We start from the raw sequence: 20,528 nt of genomic DNA, 5'->3' as shown, positions 1-20,528 counted from the left end.
GTAGGTACAGATTTTGCATGCTCATTTATATTTGAAAAATGAATTTCACTCCTATTGTTTTGATGGTCAATGAAAAAAAAAAACAAATACCTTCATTATTTTGCAAGACCTAGGTCGCATTAAATCCAGACCTACGTCCCATTGAATAATATTTTATTTATTTTTATGTGTACCTAATGCTAATAAAAAATTGAGTATTGAGTAAATTCAATTTAATCAAAACACAATACCAGTTTAAATAAGGATTGCAACGGTACAAAAGATTCGCTCATTACTTGCACCACGCTATGTAGCAAGCGTTCTTCACAACGATTGCTCATTTGTGTACATAATTTGTTTAAGGAAATAAAACGTAAATAATTTAAGCGACATGACGCTGTATACGGGTTCTGTCAAGATTTTAATTTTGAGAAGTACCCTTTAATCATGCTTGTTTTTGGCGTAAAGGCTTATAGCAAGCTTACGAGATTGGTTGTCAAGGTTACGTGGATTTTGAAAATAACAGCCCTTAGTTGAAGAAATATTTAAGTATTTTTGGATTCATAATTATTATTAATTTACAAGAGTAAAAAAAACTTTTGTTAAACGTAAATGTAAAAATAGCTGTCTTTCTACCACGCTAAAACTGCTATCTCGATTTAAATGATTTTAAATTTGATACTCAGATAGTCTAGAGCTTGAAAAAGGACATAGAGTATATTTTATCTGGGCCTAGTAAGTAACAAGTACCCTCAGTAGCTAGTAGCCTAACTAGTTCAACATAAACGATTTTGTTGAAATTTGGTATGTTATTACCCTGAATTAACACATAAGCTAACACGGGCGAAACGAACACGGGCGAAGCCGCGAGCGGAAGCTATTTTACAATAATATTGGCAACAATAATATGAAAATTTCGCGGCCACGATTGGTCTAACTATTCACGTGTTCTTTTGTCCCGATGTAGTAACATCAGCGACCCACAAATTGCATACAAAAACGTTGTATTGCCAATTTTGTTAGACTGTGACCGTTTTCAAGATCATTTCTCAGTGTTGACGTTTAAACTTGATTGAAAGTGAAATTTATCTTTCAGTTGTAGTTTTCAGGGGCGTCTGTGTTGATCTGTTTGGTTTTTGTATGTCTGTTATGATTCACAGTAGTATCGGAAATGAAATGAAATCGTTTAATTTGCAAGTTGGACATAAAATCACTTTTAAACGTAATTTTAAGAACGCTGGGGTCGGTATTTTCTAACTGACTGATCCCTGAGAAGAAACCCCCCAAACAAATTCAAGGGTCATAGTCTTTTTTAAAGTAAAAAAATGTTATAAATTAAATAATATTATGTGTGAGTGTCTCTCGGTTTCTTCTATTGAAATGATACTGTCTATAACTGCAATTATATTTGTTTTAAGTATATTATGGAGCTGAAGTATATTATGAAGCTGTTTAGGTATTTGTTTGAACCTACTAAACTCAGGAACTACTGGACCGATTTGAATATTTTTTTCAGACTTAGATAGACAACTTGTCGTTAAATTCTAGTTTTATGTGTGTTATGGTGAAACCGGTAGTGAATGCGAGCCGAAGAGAAAGAATAAGTCCAGTTTTCATCATTTCAGTATTAGCCAGTTATTCGTATCAAACATAGCATAACACTTAGAAAGTGACAAAAACTACACGGTCTGACCTGGAATAAAACCCACACACTCGCATTTGAGCGGCGGTTTTTATAACCTAGACCAACCCAACTACATTGCTGCCAATACAATTTCTGTATTGATTTATAGCTATAGTAGACTCAACCTATTGTTTTCAAATCGATACAAAACACTTTTGATATCGATTCACACTTATCATATATTATATCCTAAGAAAGGTATTTCGGCACCACATTAATCCATACCACTACCCGTAGGTATAATATAGGAAGTGGGGCATATACCATACGATAGCTATAAATCAGAATGTGTTTGCATGCGTTCCCCATAAAATAGGGGACTACTGAGGATAATCCCGACGCCCGATTTTTATGAGATATTTAGAGCCGGTTTTCTAATTTTTTGTTTATGATTATGGTTTGTGAAGGTTATGAAGGAAAAGTTAAGTAAAATTCTCTTGTGACAAAAAAATATTATAAGGTTTAGTGTACCTAGGCAAGAATTTTAGTTTTAGATTGGAGTACTTTACTTTTATTAGATATTTTATGGTTAGGTAACTAGATATTTATGGTAAACCTAGATATCTTATTAAGTTGAACCAATTGATATAAAGTTTAGAATAAGTTAAAAAAAGTGTTTCCTGTATTTCAGTGTATTGTCACTTCTAGGTGGACTAAAAACTAAATATTCAATGATTTTGCATTATTAAAAAGGTCTGCAAGGGTCATAATGTAAAATAAGATTAATTTCTTATCACAAACCTACCCATAACATACTGATTGTTACTCCGTTTGACAGCTTTGCACATTATTAGTGAATTCAAATTAATTTGATTACCGAAAATAAAACCTACAATAGCATAGAGCTTAAAATAACAAAAAACGTTTTCCCGTTATTTATCAGAGTCTTATTAGAGGCCCAACATTTTGACCAACATTTTTCTAACCTCATTTTAAGAGAAAGTAAGATGCCACCCAGCAATCAATTTCGCTGTCTTATGTAAAAAGCAGACACAATATACGTTTCTATTTCTGTAGAATTAAAAATTTACTGTTTATGAATGCGAATAACATGGAGGTGTGATAAATGATACATTATTATATTTTGGACGTAAAACCACGCCGTTAGTTAATGTATCTATCGAATATAAATGCTAGTCTGTGATTTTTACGAAATAAAATATGTGAATGAAACAATGGACTTAACTCGTTTTTTTAGTATGTTTATATTTCTGTAAATGGACGATTTTTAAAGTAATTCAATAAACAGAAGCTTCCCTGCATGAAATACAAAAATAATGCAAACATTTATTATTTTTAACTACACATTCTTTTAGGTGAACTACTTACAATATCCACAGTAGTCCTAAACTCATGGTCACAGCACACCTCTCTATGACAGACTCCATTATCAGCCGTTGCCGATGGGCTACGGGAAATATTTCCCTTTCACCCTTTTGGACCGTCCATTTTTAGGAACCACCCTTTGTCATTGTCAATCGTATTGATTTTCAGAAGCCGCTCTTGAACGATTATAAAAAAATGAAAATTGAATCGTGTTGTGTGAAAGCTGCACGCATCGAAATATGTATGTATGTATGTGTACGCAGTTTGATATTTTGTGTGTTGGTGTTTTGTTTTAGGTTTTTTTGAGCGAGAGAAAGAAAAAAAAATGTTCACTCTTGCGGCAATTTTTTAAAGATAACTAGCGCTTTTGTAAAATAGTGGGACTAATATTTAGAGTAGTTTTTCATTCGATGGTGACATTTCAAAGCAATATGAGTGAAATAAAATTCAAATAATAATTATTTATTTTATATTTCACACTCACACAAATTGAAGTATTTTCAAGATAGAATTTAACACTAGAAAGACCGAAATTTTGAACTACCTACAAAGACCAAGTGGGGTCAAATGACCCATTCATGGGTTGTAATGTTTTATTCGTGTATTATGGTTTTAATTTTTATTGATTAGCATCTAATAGAAAATAAAAGACCTTAATAGTAATTAAACATCCATTATGTGATGTAAAAATGAAAAAAATTGGCACATTTTTGATGTTTTAGCTCCTTGTTTACATTACAAGAACCACACAAAGGCTTTTTACAACTAATACGAGATTTGTTGGTTTTGTCTGCATTTTTGCACGTAACAATGACGTGACACCGTTTTCTCTTCTCGCTACATTCTTCTTCAGGGTCTGGGGTATGCTATTATCGGGCTGTGAAGTACCTAGATGGCGTCATCAGGGAGTGGGTATCTCGGGCGAGAAACTCCCTTGCCAAGTCAAGAATTACCTTTTTTCTCGGATTTTTGTACAAAATCCAAGAATTGGTTGCTGCCAAATTCATAATATCATGAAACACTTGTAAGGGCCAACGAGCAGAAGGTGCTTTGACACTATATTTCTTGGTCATTTGATCAATAACATCCAGGTACTCCAACTTTCGTAGCATTGTAAAACTTCACCGTGTTCGGCTTCTTTTTTGCTTCTTCTGGATCAACAAATACATAAGAGTAAAGTGAACTTAGAATCATAACTAATTTAGAAGGTTTTCCTTGATAAACTGTAAGGGCGCAGGTTTCAGAGTTGTGAATATGTGTTACATATAAACTGAGGGTTGCATTTTTTTATAGTAGCTAGAATATCTCTTCGTATTTTGTTTACCGTACCAACTATTGATGTACGTTTTTCAATTAGCTTTTTGATAAACTTACACTGGTAAAAAAAATATCAGTTATTATATTTCGACCACTATTCAAGTATGAGTCCATTAGTCGCAATACAACGCACTCGCCTAAACTTTGATTTTGTGGATGGCCTTCATCTCTCCCTAAATATGGGAAACCATTACATAAGCACTTTGAATGAACATCAATGCAAATATTTTAATTTAACTACCCACAATACGAGTATATTCAACGAATTTACAAAGCACGCACGTAGTGGTGTCAAATGACCACTGCGGTCTTTCTAGGTAGATGATAATTTTTAATACGTATTTATCTTGCTTTCGGTATCGACACATCAGAATAATGTAAAGAATGACGAAATATTAAAAGTCATAAAACCACAGCGATTTCAATGCTTTGGTTTTGGAAATATGATTGATCAAAAACTTCATTGGGGTCATTTGACCACTCTGGTCTTTCTAGTGTTAAACAACTATACATATAAATTGTCATGAATAAATAGTCAATCTTACCTCTAGTACCTTAAATCTAATTGAGCTTGATAGAAATAAAAGATGCACACAACTAAAAACTAGAAATAAAATTATTCTGAACACCACATTTAATAGTAGGTAACCTAATTTGTATACTTTTTTCCTATCACTGAATACTATCAATCTAAAGATCTTACGGTTGATTTTACCTTAAATAAAGGTCCAAAGAAACTTCCTGTATTCGGTACATTAAAAATTATAACCTTGGTAGTTTGTAACGCAAAATACAAGCCTTATAAAAATACTAATTAATAAAATTAAGCTCTGACTTTAAATCTGAGCCAAATATCTCTGTCTACAATTCTGCCGAAGTTATGATCGACCATGGTAAGCTGTGATGGCGTTTTGGCACATGGTTCAATCTCATACTTATTCAGTATCGCCTTGCTTACATTTCTTATTATTTTCAATGCCAACTGCTCTCCTGAAATAAAGAAAATCATTTGGTTAGAAGAATATTTTACACGATTCTAAGCTAAACTAACTGGAATTTGATATGAATGGAACTTTTGTGTCAATGGAAAGTATCTAAACTAGTTTTTTTTTTATATATCTCATGTTTATTCATAACATTTCATCTAAATTAGAAATGTAGGCTAATATAAAATTAGAATTACTGTTAACCTTATCAAAAAATTAATACAAGCTGTTGATTTGCATCCGTGCCTAATTCAAGGTTGACATAAAATACTTAAATGAATCAATTGAAAGTGGAGTCCACTCGTGACCAAAAGACTGGCCTATACTTCGGCCAAAGGATATGCATGCATTGCCATCCAGCGTGGCAATACAGCCAGCCTTTTGGGCACGATCCTCGCTGACAGCAATGCGGATGAATATTTTGATACTTTGTTTTAATAATCCCCCCTTTTTATTTTTGTAAATATGTAAGTAAATGTAAATATAATTGTAAAATATCCACCACTCTCCATAAATAAGAGAATTGAAAGTATCGTGTGCGGTAAATAGCTGATATGTGGTGCTTTTATGTAATTGTAATTTAATAGTATTTCATAATTAACCCAATTTTATGAATGATTCTTATGTATAATCGTTGCGTATGCTTTGTTTTTTAAGACCAGTAACACACGCGCCGACATTAAATATGACTAGGTCAGACTGATGCATTTCCGTAAATAATAAAAATAATAATTATCTAAGAATTTTATTGTTGATTTTGGTCGAAAATCATTAGCCTAATTACGTCCTTGAATTTGGCACATCAACAGCTTGTATAAGTCTATATTTTCGTAGTTTCAGACAAAGAAGGTAAAATAGTTATATATTAGCTTTTAAGGTTAAAAACAATAGGTACGTTGAACTTTGCATGATATTGATATTAAAATTCAATAATGGGGCCGGCTTTTCCGGCATTTTAATTAATACAAATTAATACAAGTTCAACAAATAAATATTCAGATTCTAAAAATAAACAAAAGTAGGTCGTAATTTTATATGATACCTACGGCTACGGTAGAAGTTGACAAAATCATCATCCTGCGAGCTTTTTTCCCAACTATGTTGGGGTCAGCTTCCAGTCTAAGTAGATGCAGCTAAGTACCAGTGCTTTACAAGGAGAGACTGCCCTATCTGACCCCCTCAACCCAGTTACCTGGGCAACCCAATACCCCTTGGTTAGACTGGTGTCAAACTTACTGGCTTTTGACTACCCGTAACGACTGCCAAGGATGTTCAATGACAGCCGGGACCTACAGTTTAACGTACCATCCGAAGCACAGAAGGTTAGAAAATAGACCTTACATATTGACACAGGTCAACTTGGCGTCTTGCAAAGAACAAACATGAATGAAGATTATAGTGATATAAGTAGCAAAAGATAGTTAGAAACACATTTTGCAGTAGGCTTTCTCCGTTTATATTCCTATCGAGGTCACATACGTTATTATGATAAATAGCACGTTGATATTGCGGTCGCTAACTTCTCAACTACACTTGAAGTTGTCAATGAATTTAGAAAGTTTTGTTTATCATAGCTTTAACCCTGATTTCGGGAAAGTTACAGGTTGCTTCTAAAGTGTCATAGAATTGATTTAAAGATCATTTATGTACAAGCACATCCGTAAAAAGTGAATTTATTCGTCATTGTTTATAACTTGGCAAGTGTGTTAACATACTTTGCTAATAATCATAAACTAACTTTAGCCAGCGAAACAGCGAAGTTTAACATTTAACAGAAATACTTCTCACACCCAGATCAAAAGTAATCTTCGTCAATAAATAGGCTGTCTAACACTAAAGTAGGTATTATTTACTTCAAATCGGACCACTACTGAGATTAGAGCGTTCAAACGTAACTTAATGCTGATAGTGAGTTCCAACTATTTCTAGAGTAGGTAATCGTACCTACTATATTTCTAAACAAATCAACTTCATCCAAAAGTTGGAAGAAATTGCTTTTTTGGCGATAAGATCGCATATTTTTGTCTTCTAAAATTTTTGTCCTATTGGTGTACAGACGCATCAAACCATACTTAAAAATGAATCTCAAAGTCTTTTAAAGCTTTACAGATTGTAGTAGTCAAATGTTCTGTCGCTTCTACATTGAAGAATATTCTATCTACCTAATTCTTTACCAGCCATCTATCATTCATTCACCGTTTTATTTTTACAACCGGTCTATTCTTTAAAACATTTACAGAATAACTTCACAAAACTACCGTTACTATGTTAGAGAAGCATCTACTCATATACCATACAACACACACACTAATTGCTTTGACGCTCAAACCCATACAACACCATAGAAATACCATAGCTATGAAATTAAGTAACAGTACTCGTGCACTACTAGCTTTACTTGTAACTATCTATGTATGTAAGAAAATTTTGGAATCTTAATTTGTCCCACTTCCCGGTCTTTGATTAGGATAACATTTTCTGGTGACAATACATGACTAGCCTATTTTTCTGGTTTTTAAACATTTTTTCTAAGAAAATCTTGATAACAGTTAGTTTTCAGCCGGCTAAATACCTGATCTTTGTAATGTGCGTACTACCATTCATCTTCACACAGTTTTATGAGCCGACTAAAAGTTGTCTGTGTACTCTTACTGAGATATGGTTGCTAAGTTATTCTTGTAAATAAGTAGGATGCTTATCTTTACCATAAAGTGAATGTATGCAGCTTTACTTTATCATGGTCATGGTCGTTCAATAGATGGGTTTTCGTAGATCAATTTTATACCTATCGCTTGCAAATTAAACGGTACCTAGCCCGCAGTTAATTAACTGATACTTTTCGGAAGTCGGTTAGATTAAATTTAGGTAACTTATTATTGAGTAACATTTTGTAGTTGCCTTGTAAAATGGAAGTGCTCGAAAGGAAAATATAATGATAACAAAATGGTTTTAGATATAAGAATTCTCAAGAACGTAAATTATAATTACTAAAAGACACTAGGTATTATAAGTATCTTAGAAATAAAACAAACACATATTTTCTAAGAAACTGAGACCTGAGAATTCTAGCATTAATTGCATTGCTAGGTACCGTTAGCAAATAAATCTGTTAACATGAATTAAAATATTTAATATACAATACGGTTAATATTTTTGCAATTTCATGCTCTTTAAACAAAAGGTGCATTCATGCATATAATATAAAATGTTATAAAAATTGTACGTTGTAGTTATAAATTATATTATAATATTTTCTTATAATTTCATTTTCCACGCACGCTTATTTGAAGCAATGTGACACGGGGTACCGTTTTCTTTATGCTTTTTTTGAAAACTGTACATTACAGTAGAGGTCATAGATCGTGTGAATAAAATTACAATGCACATTACTGCTATGATATCTAAACATAAAAACATAGGAACTTGAGAAAGAAATAAGGAAATAAGTTATACAGCTTACCTATGCATTTTCTAGGTCCAGCTCCAAACGGCAAATAAGCATAACAATGCTTAGACGCTCCTTCGTCTTCCAAAAATCTATCAGGATTGAATGCATTGGCATTGACATAGTTCTCTTCATCCCTATGCAAAGCCATTACAGGAACATTAATTGTCACCTTCCTATCAATTAGGAAACCACCTTCTGGGTGATTCATCTTCGTACATTGTCTCGCAATAATTGAATATGGAGGGTGCAGCCTCAATGCCTCTTTTATAGCCACGTCCAAATACTCGTCTCTATTGTGTACAGAGACGGAATTCCTTGATTTCTCTTGAACTTCAGGATTCAAAGCCAATTCGTAAATCAATGCAGTTAATGCAGTCAAACAAGGCATGTACCCCTCGGTTATGAATGATGCTATAACTGAGTAAGCAAATTCCACGTCAGAGTGAGGCTTCTTCTTCTTGTCCTTGCCTCCAGATTGAAAAGCATTGACCATATTCTTGATTTGAGACAACACTTTCGATTGTTCGATTTCATTCTTGGTTTTGTTTGAAGGCTCTCCAAATATTGTAACCAAACCAAACATTACATACAAAGAAGGAAAAATGTCCTTCAAATAGCTCTTAAATCTCTCCGTCACTGAACGCTTTTGTATTGCTGATCTCAGGTCCTTTATAACTGACCCTCCGGCGTTCCCGAGAAGTAAATCCTCGAAGACTTTGTCCAATACCTTTACCAACGTCTCTTGAACGTTAGCATCACCATTTGTTCCCGGCAAACAGTCACTCAAACTCTCCAACGAACAGTCCATGGTACTCAACAATGATTCATAACCCTCACGCAATAGAGTCCACTTTTCTCCGTCGGCATAAAACAAATTGTCTCGTAAACAAACATCCTGAGATTTGTCCAAGCAGAGACCTCGGCTATGGAAATGTGCGAAATCTGTTGACAACATCCTCTTTAGTGTGTCGGGATCTTTCACTATCAGGTCAGGAATTCTGCTTTTGAGTCTTCCGACATACTTGTCTTTAGGGTATTTGTTGTATAGTATGTTGACATCTTCGGTACTGCTCCTAATTCCGAGTACTCTGTGGTAGTCGCCTCCGAAGAATGGGATGGACGACTTGTAGGGTATGTGGCGGACGTACCAGTAGCTGAAGAACTTGGTCACGTAGTCGAGGGTTAGGGCGATTATGAGAATCGCCATAACCGCGAGGTTTAAAAGGAAACTTTCGAGAAACATGTTGCGTTCGGTCGCGGTGAGCTGTCGTTTGAGACTGTAAGCTTGTTGCAAGAGGCTGTCGAAGTGGGTCGCCTACGGTACTATGAGTGATCTAAGAGGTAGTTGCGTTCGTCTTCGTGGCAATGAACTTAACATTGTGATGTTGTAATTGTGCGTCGTTGTATTTTATGGCTGTTAAGTTAATTATAATAATTGCTTTTTACTTATGCATCAGGTTGATTGTTAAGTTGTTAACTGCTCTAGGTTCTAGGAACAAAGAAAGAGCTATATGCTAAGCCATAAATCATTCAAAACAAACCTGTTTACAACTTGTAAATTCATGATGTTTTCTCTAACAAATTTACAGTAAGGTATGTTCTTAGACAATGTCTACTAGACGGAATTGCACCGTTACCACATTTTGGAATCCAGTTCCGTGATTCACCGTTTCGACCTATTTTGAGATATGGGAAGCTAGTCAAAGACTCATATATTGACGAACATTACTATTAACTGCGAATGCTACGATCGCGGGGTTTAGGATTATGGATTCAATATTCAGGAGCAATTGTGGACGCATATGCTGAATCAGAGGATTTCTGATTGAGGCAAATAAACTCTGCTGTAGTATTTTACGTAACTACTAGGTACCGTTTTGCACATCGGCATTAAATTTATCTTTTCATAGAATTCCATAGAATATTCTCCATCCGAAACGTTTTATCGTAACAATAAATATTTTGCTGTCTGGCTCTCTTATGCCTTAAACTCAAAAACAGTTTACATAAGTAGTTAGGTAGGTACTGAACGGATTTTCTGAATACGGTTTTCAACATAAAATATCACGAACAGATAAACATTGAATCTTAGGAAGATTTTGGTGTACGTACATGGTTACTCGATAGCCAACGAGAGAACCTAGTATAAAACATATCACTAACCAAATCAGAAAAAGTATTCGCAAAATAAGCTAAAACCGACTAGCTATTCAACAATAAGTTCAACATTCAACATAAGTTGTTAAGTATTTAATTACTTTCATGAGATAATCTAGAAATCATAAACATCAAATCATACCACTCCGTATTTACCACGTAAGATATAATAGACGTCGATAAATGAGAGGCTGCCATGGATCAATTACCTACCACTATCTAGATCTAATGATCTCATATCATGTAAGATAAAATATTAACTTGCTAATTGTTACAAATCATCCTATGTAATTACTAACAATTTAAAGCACTTAAGTTATTACAACTTCCATGATTTGCTCTGAAACACAATTAGGTACTTACTTAACTTCCTACACATAACAAAGTATAATGTTAACTACATAAGTACTAAAAAAGGTATTTTAATATTATTCAAATATCTTGAAGAACATTTCAATGGACATGGGTACCGATAAAAGTAAAATAAAATCGGCCATTGATACTTTACTGCCTCTGAATCACCGAGCTTCACATTTTTATAACTTAATCAGTAAAACTCAAAACAACGCCATCTAGTTTTTATTGTCTGAAGTTTGAATGAAGAGAGAACACGTCTTCGTAGTTACTTTTGATAAAAGCGCCATCTAACAGTGTTTAGTTGTACTACCCAACTTCTTTCACTACATAAACATTTGAGACGTTGTAGGTAGATGGCGTTATAATCCTCATTTCATTTCATGACATTTTTAATTAAGGTATTTTAAGTATAAAAAATATAATAAAATAAAAGAGCACAGTGATACTGGAATTATTAATCAATTCTTTAAAAATTAATCACAAATAAGTTATACTAGAGCCATCTGGTTTTATTACACGGAAGTTCTTCTTGAAGACTTGCGTGCAGTGAGCGTGCTAATGATTGTGAAAGTTTCCACTAGATGGCGCTAGGAATATCCTAAAATTTTATTCTCTGCTGAATGTACTTTGTTGCCCAATTATTCAAAATAAACAAAAATTGGTTTGAAAGTTGAAAATGTGATATTAAATTGGTGTACATTAAACAATTCCTACATTACATAGGTACTAGTCTATTATTTGTATCAATGTTCAATACCGATTATAATTTTCAACACAGAGCACTCACTACATCGTTGATAAGAAACGCATCATCAATAAAGGCCCCAACCACCAAGTTGCAAACTTAATACAGTTACCGGCACGGATGTCGAGCCCTGACCTTCACCTGCGCACAAGCGATTTACTGCCTTATTGCCTTATGCGTACGGGTGCGCAAAGCGATCCCCACTCCTCCGCCGAGAGCCCGACATCCGTGCCGGTAACTGTACCTACGTATAGTATACATGTGCCTATATAGAATATTACAGATACCCACCATGCTGCAAAGTCATTATTCATAGGGCAGTCCCACACAGTAGTTACTGCGGCACGGGTAGGACATATTAATCTGAGACAAAATGTAGGGACACCCTAAGGGGATAGCTTGGTACAGGTATTGTGGATTGCTCCTTTTGTATGAAGTTGTTTTGGTCCTACGAGACGTAGTAAAATATAAATACCTCTTCGTTGGGGATGTCTTTGCAGTGTGGAAGATATTCTTATCAGACCCAGTTGCACCATTTAACGACGATGAAAACCAAACCACAACCGGTGATTTGACAACTGAAAATGGTTTATTTATAGTTAAAGTTAAATGGTGCAACTCACCGTAAATAAAGCAGTTTCAACAGATACCAAACTACATTTTGGAACACCAATGTCCTTGTTAGTTTGGGTAGAGTGCTAAAATCTTGATACAGTAATATCCTTTTGCAACTAGCAGATTGCGAGGTAGTTCCTTAATTCTACCAAAATACCCACCCAATTATAAGATCTATACCTTAAATATTTCAATTAAGCATTTAAAGCCTGATAGGACCAAGAATAAGTAATCTTAGACTAGTGAATTATGTTCAAAATTCTACCCAAGATCCACAGTTCCTCACACCATGAACCGTGCAACTCTGACGTATTAATCAGCTCTATACACGAGGCTCGGAGCCACACTGATCAGTAATCATAAGGAGCGAGGCAGCACACATTGCTATGCGGACCTATCTGTCGCCTCTAGCCGCGAGGGATGCATACAGAGAAACATTTGCTGGAGTGAAGGTCATAAAATTATATAAATTGAGGTATTTGATGGAAAAAACAAGTTTTGGTCAACAATGATAGATTTGCGACGTTTTTTGTTTTTTGTTGTTTGCCTTCTTGACATTTGTACTGGCTTATAGTATACTATTCTATCCAGCTAGAAAAAGGTAGGTAATAATAATCATTTTTTTCAGTGGAATTTCCTTAACTGTTTCAAAATAATTGCAATCGTCAAATCTTAAATGTATGCCTTTCGTGGACATATACATATATAGGGAAGGTACAGTATTTTTCCAAAATCGGAAAGACTGATTCTTTTTAGCGAATGTCTTGAACATCACACTTAAAAAAATGCTATAACCATTACTTTGCAAAACTACCAATAACATTAGGTAGCATCATAACGCATGTAGCAAGCACAGCCATATGCAATTCATTTCCTACCAAATGAAGATGTAGTAGCCCGCATCTAAATATAGATCACATGGTACCCACAAAGTAGCACGCAATAGCCTCTTGTCCCCTCAGGCTGTCATATGGAAAGGAGATATTAATCTATAGATTACTTCGATCTAATATCGATAACTTGATCATCTATGATGATTTGCAGATAGTAGCGTATCTATAGGGATCTATGATGAAGTTCTAACTGGTCGGTTTGTAATCACAGTTATGGGGAGTATCCTGGTCAGTCAACCTGTCTTAGCTCCTAATATCAGCACGTGTAGTATAACTGTGACGTCCATTTATAGTGTTGCAATTGAAGCTGATGACAATGAAACAAAAAATATACCTAATGTAGTATCTAAAAACCGCGGATAACTCTAAAGGCCAAAAGCGCCCCGACCAATCATCAAGGTAGGTTTTGCAGGTATTGAGTTGGTAGAATTGTCTTGTCTGGAGCGACTAGTCAGGCTTTTGATATTCTAATAGCTTACACCTATTTCCATAAATATACCATCCTTTCCATTGAAGTAAAACTTTGGTGAACTCAATATTTGTTATGAAATTGTCAATACTGGGACCACTTTAAGACTGAATTAAAATAGCCACAACGTTACACATAATAATCTATCACTACTATCATCGATCTATGCGCGTGCGCGTGATTCATCGTCCTGCAGGGTTGTCACATAAGTTATCTCAGTACTGAAATTATTTGACATTCGATTAAATGATTACTTCGACGCTACAACTTAGCTTTGTAGTAGGTAGGTACATTATTAAACGCTATTCTTAAATATAAACTGATACAAATAATAATGGAAACATGGAAGAAAGAAAAATGGAAAAAAGAAGATATATTGCGCCGACCCCAAATAAAATTGGGAACAGGGCAGGAGGAAGAAGAAGAAGACAAACAATAATAGTTCAGTTTATTTTAACTTGGTGAACAAAATTAATTTACATCATTATAATATTCAGGAGTTAACACTAGTTTTCTGTATTAAGTCACCAAAATCTTCATTTCAAGTCAAAACAATTAAAAAAATTGGCTAGTAGTAGTTTCATCAGCCAAAGATCATACAGCACATTCCTAACTTACCCACAGCCCTGATACCTACCACATGACATGAACCACAAAATCTTGATAAACCACGCTTGCAAGGTCGATCATTACTCACTCCATTGTAAGTTATCAAACAAATGTTCTATGACAACTTTAATTGTTGGACCTTATTAATTATTGTTAACTTTATCTCGTTCGTGGACTTAATGAATCACTTTGGGTTCTTGTGCTTATATTAGTGACTGAGATTTTTGATAAAGACGGTAGAAAATGTTGAAACGTTGACAGAATCTACAGCTGAAGAGCTTTCAAGCTACTTATGTCTATGAATTCTAAAACTAGACGTCATTCGAGAAGGCTAGAAAGATCATACTCGCTCTTTGGGCGACTTCCCTGTGACGATGTGTATGAATGGAACAATGTCGCAGATACCATTGCACTGGACCATGAAAAATAACACTAGACTAAGTAAAAACAACATGGTGTTTGAGAAATAGCCCCCTTTTTTAAACCGTTACTTTATGAAACTGCATTTGACCCCATGGATCCATGCGATTAGCTCAGGATAAAGACTCACACATACTGAATTCAATTCCGAAAAACACAATGATATCCTTTGATGGATCTCTGAATTCCAAAAAGTCTGTGATTCCAAAAAAAATCCAATCAGGAACTCAGTGACCCCAAGAACGACAAAAAATCACATCTATAGTATAGTTGTGACCGTTTCATTTGCGACGTAATCAAAAATCGAGATCGATTCCATGCAACAAAAGATCTATAGATCACTGATCGATCTCTCACTGTGCTCGTCAAAGTGAACTATTTGAGTGTATTATTGATTTTAAATCGGCCGTGGAGGTTTCTTCACAAAGGGTTTAGATGGCACGTGGTGCATAATAGTTTTTTTTTTCATGATTTTACTGACGGTCTGTGTTGCATCAAAACATGAGTTTTTGTGCATGTTCATTTTCCCTATGTATTTTTTTGATTTAAAATACATATTTTATTTGCCATTCATATTTGCCTGGTTTTTCGAGACCACTGATATCTAATTTTAGTGTATTTTTTCTGACCACCCCTTTATCTTTATCTGGATCAAATTTAGCATCTGTATTGGCCAATATAACAATATTTTCATAAATATAGATCATCTCATTAAAGTCACTTATGCCACCATTTTTTGCCATAACGTACAAAATTACAGTTTTCAAATCATTAATAAAACGAGAATCCGAGGCGACACAGTGTCGGTGATCCTGACATTACCCTAATGACCACGGCATTATGGTACCGGACCATACCCTTGTTTATTACCCTTAATAAAGGTAACGAGTTTTTTATAAGCACATATTAGCTGTTTTTGGGTATAAGTGTGGTACAAATTATACGTCTAGGACTAGAGTTTTGGCCTGGTATCACATGGTCATTGATCCTAATAATATTATAATCGATTGACAATGGACGGTTTGGGTTTTTATGCATGGATGATTTATCTTGGTTTAATCTTTTTTCGGCCATAATGTTTTTGGGCAAAACAACAGTCTTGTTGTTGAAGCTTGTTATAGTTAGGGCAACGTATTTTTTATTTGTTTTTTTACCCGACTGGCACCTATCATATTCAATATCAATAAAAACCTAGGTATGAATGATATTCTTGCTCATGTGTGCTAGACCTTAATCATTTTGTTTTGTTTAGGGCGCTCCTCAAAGGCAGACAGCAAACTCTGCGAGACCCCTACATGCCTGCTGGGGCTGCAGGATTGTGGTCGGAAGAGTTACGATGACTCTGGTCAAAAAAGGGCTGTGGAAAGAACAGAGTGGTTGAGACAATAACTCAACAGGGCCCCTGAGGCAGAAGCCTGCTAAGAGAAAGAGAAAGAAAGAGTCAAAGCGGGTATGGTCAACAGAGGGCTCCAGAAGAAACTGAGGAGTTTTAGACAAGAACTCAACTCAAATACGTCTACGAAATCGACCAAAAACAAGATTCGAAATCACTTTACCAAAATCAATGAAGCGGTACCAGGGCACCAGTTATAAAAAGAGATCAAATCAACATGCGATAGACACGTCACAGGCGATAGCGTTAGATTGACGGCTCTAGTAATTTCGTAAGCTGTGAGGCGATGCGCACGAGATCACCGCGCATGCGCCAACGAGGTATTGAATGAACACTTGATCTTTATATGGAAGGCTCGTGATTGTATGTGGTTTACAGTTGCGATGTAAGTGGAGTGAAAAGTAAATTGGTAAATAATAATACGTTGGTATTTGTAGGTGTTTAGTGTGATTGGTACTTTGGTTGAAGTAGTGTCAAGTACATATTTGGTAATGGAATTTTTGGTAGTACTATATTTTGTACTTATATGGTACTTGATAACAGGCAAACACAAAATTATAACTAAAATTGTCGCTGATAAACATTCTAACAAATTGAGTTGTTATGACAATAACCCAAACATCAAGACGAGATAAACGACGAGACAAGACGAAACATCGAATATGTGTGCATAGGTACGCCAACAAGAAAGTTTTTTCAAAGTAGCCTTATAGCTTACCAAACCATCACACAGCGTCTCTAGGGGCCACCTTGATAAGAAAAAAGTAAAAATTACGATAAACCATTACATATTTATTTAATTTATTAAATCGTTCAAAATTAAACAGCTCAATTAATTTAAACAAAAAATTAACAGTAAGTATTCTTATTGCCCAACAAAATTAATTACACACAGCAGTCTCAACTGAAGAGAAACACCTTGCACAAATGCAACTTCCAAAATAATCCAAAAAAGCTAACTATTTATTGCTATATTACCGGCGGATGCCTCTGAGGTCCAAAATAAAAATGCAAAAATCGTTAGGAGCTGACCTTGCGGTCTTTAGGACCGTTATACTGATCCCTTTTTTGCTGCAAAACCATCGGGCGCAGCTATTTCTCTGATCTTTTTAAACGCAAAAGGAGCGAATGATATAAACATTAAGAGGACCGAACACATTGGAGTAAAGGGTATTCGTATTTTGGAATAATTTTCTGGGAAACCCCTTTGAGTAACAGTTTTAGAACTGATCATTTTGATTATGTCAATGTCATTAATGCAGCTAAAATTAGCTCTATCTTTTTAACTAGACTTTACGGAATTTTAGCGTTGGCAAATATAATTTTTGTACCTTGATTCGTAGCCTGTATTAGAAAGGGATGACCAAAGAAATGATGGATGGCTAGAATGAATGTTACTTTTGATGGGATGACATCAGATAGAATAGAGTGAAAAAATAAAACATGAAAAGAGAAGAGAAGTATCAACCATTGCAATAAGCGATAAGCTGATGATGATGCCAAACTACTACTTAAGAGTAATAGAAAAGCCTTAACTTACCTACTGAATTAGTACGAGTTAAAGATTTTATACATAAAGCCTGCAAAACTTTTTTCTGAATGTATTCAAGATCACTTTCCCTTTAAAGTAGCTCCACAGACCCAGTGTACAGTCCTCCCAACAGGTTTCAACGCGACGCTATGGCCAAGACAGTTTTGACTATAAATAAGTGTTGTATTGTATTCAATGTAGCTACTGTTTGCCTGGGCGGCAGACTACAAAAGAATTTGGAATCTTTTTACAATAACTAGCCGTGCCAGCCGGTTTTGTTCGCATAATCGAATAGGTGAATTGTTTTCAATTTTACTTTTTTGGTTGGTATTGAAATTATTGTTACATTGTTGTTCATATAGTTTAATTTGTAAATGTTTTATTTAAATTACGTACTTTATATTTGTAGTTACTGAAAAATATGTAGGAGATCAAGCAGGTGGATTCCTGGAATCATACTTTTTTAGGAAAAAGACTTTTATTTTTTTTTGTACTATGTATGTGGAAGAGCTTTCCCAACTGTACCCATAGGTCATTTTAACAGCTATAATTTTCAATCAAAAATCCCTTCTTTAATATGGACATATATCCAAAAACACATACACACACACATTTCTTTTTCAAACTCGATTACAAGCGTGTGGGACCGTGTGCCGCCATCTTTTTTTTGCTTAGAACCCGCTACAGTTATCGTGGCTCGAGATTTGGGCCATATTAGCGACGCACACGCATCGCCGAGTCATTATCAAGGTGATATGTGCTTGATTTGTGATGTAAAAAAATATTTGAGTAGTCAGGTGTAATTTGGTAAGTCGGTAAGCTATGTTTGACTACCTGTGTATGACTTCTGTGTTTTATGAGATGTTCAGATTAATATTAAATGAAGATTTTAGTTCAATGTTTAATTTTTGACGATAATCGTTAAATATTTTTCATTGATAGTTGTCGATTGTATCAGTAAATTGTATAATAACTGTTTGTCGCAACTAAAAAGTACAAGCACAAAATGGGAAAACAATTTGTTAAAAACCGGTCAAATCCAATTACAGTTAATTTAATTACTAGAAGAAAACCAACCTTAACATGCACGTCAATCCCCCGAGCTATCCACGTCAAAAATATAGTTAAAATCTTATTAAAACGAGCCAAATTTGGTCTTAACCAATATAGTCTAGCCATAAATCTAGAGCCCATCAGACGTATGAACAAGGTTGGGCACTCAACTTTTATCGTTCCTATATTATATCCATCGATTGATTTCCTTACTGGAGATAGAATATTGACATAGGAGAACAAAATGACTAGTGGAGGTGCCATAACGGAAAATTAACTAAGAAAGTAGCGCGCCAAAATGCGAGTGTGCGGGGGACGAGGAACTTTATTGTTTTTGCCCTTATGCGCTTTCTTTGGACCCGATTTTTTTTTTATAATAGGTACCAAAAATCGTTGACAGATGCCTCTAAGAACTCTCAAAGAAAGTTAGTTCACGCGTGACTGACCGTTTTGGTCATGCCCTCCGTACGAATTTGACCAAGAAGAAGGCGCCTGACCTACCTCCATTATGGTATCTCCGCTTTTCTTACTCCATGCATAAGCTCCATACAAGTAATGTCAAATTCGTATCTCTAGTATGTAAAACAGCGGATAGATAAATTATAGGGATCGGCTGTTAATAAATTAATCGTTCGTGATACAATTATTATTGTAATGATCGGCTCCCGTCTTCGAGAGTAAAATAAAACGGCTTGTATCGTAATTGAATCTCTTTTGGAGTGTGTTACGAAAGAACAGAGTAACAGCTATTTTTCACTGTTATTTTTAATAGCTGGTAAGTGTTGTTGTTGGTTCTGGTGTATTTGTGATGCCACGCCATCTAATCAATTTTAGAATGAATTTACCACTTCACAATTCTGGTTTCTGGATTTACCAAAACTTTCATAAATGGTTTAAATTAAAGTTCATTCTGTCTATTATAGAGTAATGTGCTTACCGTGAAATTGTTGCTGACTTACAACTAAATGATTAACATTTTTGGTTAATTTAGACTTAAATTAGTCTCCGGCTGCCATCTCTTAATTTCGTTTGTCATTCAAGATTTAGTACCTAATTAATAGTTTTTGACGATCAATTCTACGTAACAAATATTTTACTTCATAACGCAGATCAAAATAACACTTCTTTTATTTCATTCGGTACATGATATTTATCGACCTGTTCCATAGAGCCAAGTATAGTTTCCCATCACTAAACTATCCTACGAGTAGAGCTGCACTTCGTCGCAGGCTAGTTTATGGATTTTTGATCTAAATCTAAAATTGCTTTTACGTCTCGATATTGCTTCTTCAATTACATCAAAAAGTCTACAGCGTTGTAACAATACTCTTCTGGTACATGTATTGTCTGGTCTTGTTTTTGTAAATAAAATACAGCGAATAAAAGTTGTTCACGAAGATTGTAGGACAACAGAGAAAAAAAAAATAGCAAGAATAATTCTTATTTTCTAAGCATTCTTCACTGGAGCAAAGAAATAATTATGTAAGTACTCCCGAAAACTCTGAATGTTAGCTTATGCTGATCAATTTTATACTTTTAGGCATTT

The 20,528-nt window shown here is 34.8% G+C and overlaps 1 protein-coding gene across 1 annotated transcript; it reads right to left on the bottom strand.

Moving 5' to 3' along the window:
* Positions 1-4,754: 4,754 nt before the first annotated feature.
* Positions 4,755-10,078, bottom strand: LOC110373339 (cytochrome P450 6B1). The gene is made up of 2 exons (XM_064037645.1): positions 8,753-10,078; positions 4,755-5,296 (listed from the first exon to the last, which is right to left on the bottom strand). Exons 1-2 carry the CDS (start codon positions 9,981-9,983, stop codon positions 5,130-5,132), a joined length of 1,398 nt encoding a protein of 465 aa, XP_063893715.1. The 5' UTR covers positions 9,984-10,078; the 3' UTR covers positions 4,755-5,129.
* Between the last annotated feature and the right edge of the window lie 10,450 nt (positions 10,079-20,528).

This window comes from Helicoverpa armigera, chromosome 13 (genome assembly GCF_030705265.1).
Source record: "Helicoverpa armigera isolate CAAS_96S chromosome 13, ASM3070526v1, whole genome shotgun sequence".
In the NCBI taxonomy this organism is placed as follows: domain Eukaryota; kingdom Metazoa; phylum Arthropoda; class Insecta; order Lepidoptera; family Noctuidae; genus Helicoverpa; species Helicoverpa armigera.
This window is presented reverse-complemented; position numbering and strand designations above follow the sequence as displayed.